Raw genomic sequence first — 3,549 nt, forward strand, 5'->3', positions numbered from 1 at the left:
TAGCTACGTGAATCTCTGAAGTAGCAGATCGATAAGTCAGATGAGTAATGTATGTGATATGTGACCAGGCATTTATGACCATAGCGTTTGATTTTTTTATTAATTAATAGTTCTTTGTTATGAATTATATTTAGTTGTTCTTTACGTGGATGGAATAGCGAAAAAATAAGACTGTAATGATCTTACATGGTAAAGTGTGTTTATTAATTTTGATGTATGCAGCGCCTCTTGTTGTGGCGGATGGTGAGTTCACAATGGGGATGGAATTCAGTTCAAGGGAGGCAGTAATCAAGGCAATGAAAGATTATACCATCCAGAGAGGTGTGGACTATCGGGTATATGAGTCGGAACCGACGACATTCTATGCCAAATGTATAGAATATGGGAATGGTTGTGACTGGTTGATCCGGGTAACCAAATTGCCTCCTGACTCTATCAGTAGCATGCCACTCGATGCATTCAAAAGATATAAGTGGCACTGTGGCACTCCACACCACCAAATTATGATGGATGGCTAAGGGAATTACGTCTGGGTCGATGTATCCAATGCCATAAGCCTGCCAAAGAAACTAGACAATTCTCCCAGTAAGATGATTATACAACAATTACTTCACTTAAGAATTTACATAAGGTACTTGTATTTTACACAATACCTGTCCTTCTTCTAGATCATCTAACAACCTCCTGTAGTGGGCAAGCGTTTTATATCGGTAGGCATAGTTTTGACGGTCCCAGTTATGCCACCTGCAGACGGACAATCCATTTCTTAACTTAAATTACCATAAACAAAATACAATTTAAATCAATTACTTCAACGCATACTTTAATCAAGATTACCTGTTTGCAATTGGAAACACTCGGGGATTGCCAGGAATCGGCGCTAGAAATGGTAGCCGGATCCAAGCCCAACTTACCAACAGTGTCAGTGGACCGTCCATCTCCTTGCAGTCGACACGAGTTGCCCTGCACAATGATCTATACAAGTGTGCCAGGCATGCCGAACCCCAACTAAACTGTATGATCTGGCCGAAGTTGCGGAGCAAGGGTAAAAATTTCCAGTGCACCCCTGCACCCGACTTATCTGCAAATAGAACTTTTCCAAATAACAACATTATGTGACACTTTACATACATCTGCATGCTAACTACATCATTCAACACTATACGATCTCTCACACCCCTAAACCACGTTAACTTTATAAAGCTCCCTCTACATTCATTTTTCCTGGGTGCAACTCCAAAGTGGTGCAAGCACTCGGCTTCCAATGCCTCAAAGCTACTCATGGTCGGACCTGTAACCGGAAGACCATTTGTTGGCAGACCGAGAATTACCGCCACATCCTCCAAGGTCACGGCACACTCACCAACCGGAAAATTAGATCTTTTTATTTTTTTTTAATTATTTTATAAAGTATGATATTTTAGGCTGATTTTTTTAGATATGATATTAGGGTGTGAGATATGCAGGAATATGATGATTATAGGTGATTTACACTGTTATGGCGGCGGTGAGTTTTTGGCATTTAGGGGGAAGAAATCGGTGGCACCGATTTGAGGTAGGGGAAATCGGTGGTACCGATTTGTGTGAGAGATGAAGAAAATCGGTGGGACCGATTTGTGGAAGGGGAGGATGTTGGGTATGAAATCGGTGCCACCGATTTGTGTGTGGTCTAATTTTTTTTTTAATCCGGGATCAGAAATCGGTCCCACCGATTTGGGTGTGCAGCGGTCGGTCCCTCCGATTTGCCATTAGTCAACACAAAAACGGATGTTGGTATCACAGAAGCCCCATTTCTTCCTCGTTCGCACTCTTCTCCTCTCTTCTCTTCTCTTCTCTTCTCTGATTCTTGTCTTACATTTGTGTAAAAAAAATTTCTGTGAGGCTGGGAATAGATAGTGTTATGGATGATAGAGTTGTATTGAAGATTTATTACTACGGGCAGATCTTATTACAAACATATGAGGGAGTTCAATTTGTGTGTGAAAATCCATTAGATGTTGTTATTCCATTCACATTGTCATTTGAGGAGTTGAAAGGTGTGATTTGTGAGAAGATAGGCACGCAAAGATGTAGGAGAATATCGTGTATTTTGTACAGGTATCCGTTACCTGTGTTTGGCGGGTTTGTTCAATTTCAAACCAAGTATGTGATGGATGAAGCGAGTATGCAGGAAATGTTTTCAATGTACATGAAAAATCGCCACCGAATATCGTGCATCGAGTTATATATTGAGTTTGAACAATCTGAAGCAGACCGTAACATTGAGTTGGAAGATTATAATAGTGAAAGCGAAGATGAATTTGAAAGTAACTATTATTACTATTCTAACAGTATATATACTAATTTTATTATTAATCGTTACAGTTAATTAAATTCGATTACTAATACTGACAGTAACAACAACAATATATTAATATCTCCCTATTTCAATTTATTAGGTACAGATTTTCTTTTTTTTTTTTAATGTACTATTTTTTCAAATATTTTTTTCCCTTTTTCCTACATTAAAATACACTACCCAGAGATCCAGAAACTCTCATCTTCATCACCATTACAAACAAAACAGCCACAAACATTCATCTCAACAAACAAACATTCATCTCATCTCCATACATACATACATACATACAAGGTTTATTCCTATTTTTATTTCTATTTCTAACCACCTAATAATAAAATACATACATATATGTTTAATTTCTAATTTCTACTTATAATAAAATCTAAAATTATCACTATCATTATCATTAAATAAAATTATGAAAAAAAAACTTACATGATTTGGATCTCCAAGATAATTAACAATATGAAGCTCCGGTTGATTTACTTCCTTAGTTTTTCTTTTTTTTGGCATTTTTTTTTCTTTCCCTGAGCTGTGGCTCTTTCGCTGATCTGTGGTGGTCCAACAATGGGGGGGTGTGGGGTTGAGAGGAAGAAGAAAGGGAAAGTTGAGAGTGAAAGAGAGAGTGTTGGAGAGTGAAAGAGAGAGGGGTATACGGGGATAAGGTCACGGGCTGCACCACGGGAGCCACCTGCATGCAGGACATGTGGCAACGGGCCACCAATCGGTGCCACCGATTTCGGCACCTCCCTCTCCCACAAATCGGTGCCACCGTTTTCCTTCTCCCCAATCGGTGCCACCGATTTCTTTACAACCGCCGTCACATCTCCGTCAAACACCCCAAACCCCCATAACGTCGCACAACACCAACGCCATCCCCATATCAAAATTAAAAAACTCGGAGTTAAACGCCCAAACTGGCACTAAAGTTGGCGTTTAACTCCAAGAAGAGTCTGTACACGAAAATGCTTCATTGCTCAGCCCAAGCACACACCAAGTGGGCCCGGAAGTGGATTTTTATGTCTTTTACTCATCTCTGTACACCCTAGGCTACTAGTTTTTCTATAAGTAGGACCTTTTATTATTGTATTTTCATCTTTGGATCTTTGGATCATTTTAGATCTTTTGATCATTGGGAGGCTGGCCATTCGGCCATGCTTAGACCTTGTTCTTATGTATTTTCAACGGTGGAGTTTCTACACACCATA

The 3,549-nt window shown here is 39.5% G+C and overlaps 1 protein-coding gene across 1 annotated transcript; it reads right to left on the minus strand.

The window, feature by feature from the left end:
- Nucleotides 1–272: 272 nt before the first annotated feature.
- LOC107469355 (serine/threonine-protein phosphatase 7 long form homolog) lies at nt 273–1,351 on the minus strand. Its single transcript, XM_016088734.3, has 3 exons — nt 838–1,351; nt 654–744; nt 273–557 (listed from the first exon to the last, which is right to left on the minus strand). The coding sequence occupies exons 1-3, from the start codon at nt 1,281–1,283 to the stop codon at nt 273–275; spliced, it is 822 nt and encodes a 273-aa protein (XP_015944220.1). The 5' UTR covers nt 1,284–1,351.
- Nucleotides 1,352–3,549: the final 2,198 nt, after the last annotated feature.

The sequence above is a fragment of the Arachis duranensis genome, chromosome 10 (assembly GCF_000817695.3).
Source record: "Arachis duranensis cultivar V14167 chromosome 10, aradu.V14167.gnm2.J7QH, whole genome shotgun sequence".
In the NCBI taxonomy this organism is placed as follows: Eukaryota; Viridiplantae; Streptophyta; class Magnoliopsida; order Fabales; family Fabaceae; genus Arachis; species Arachis duranensis.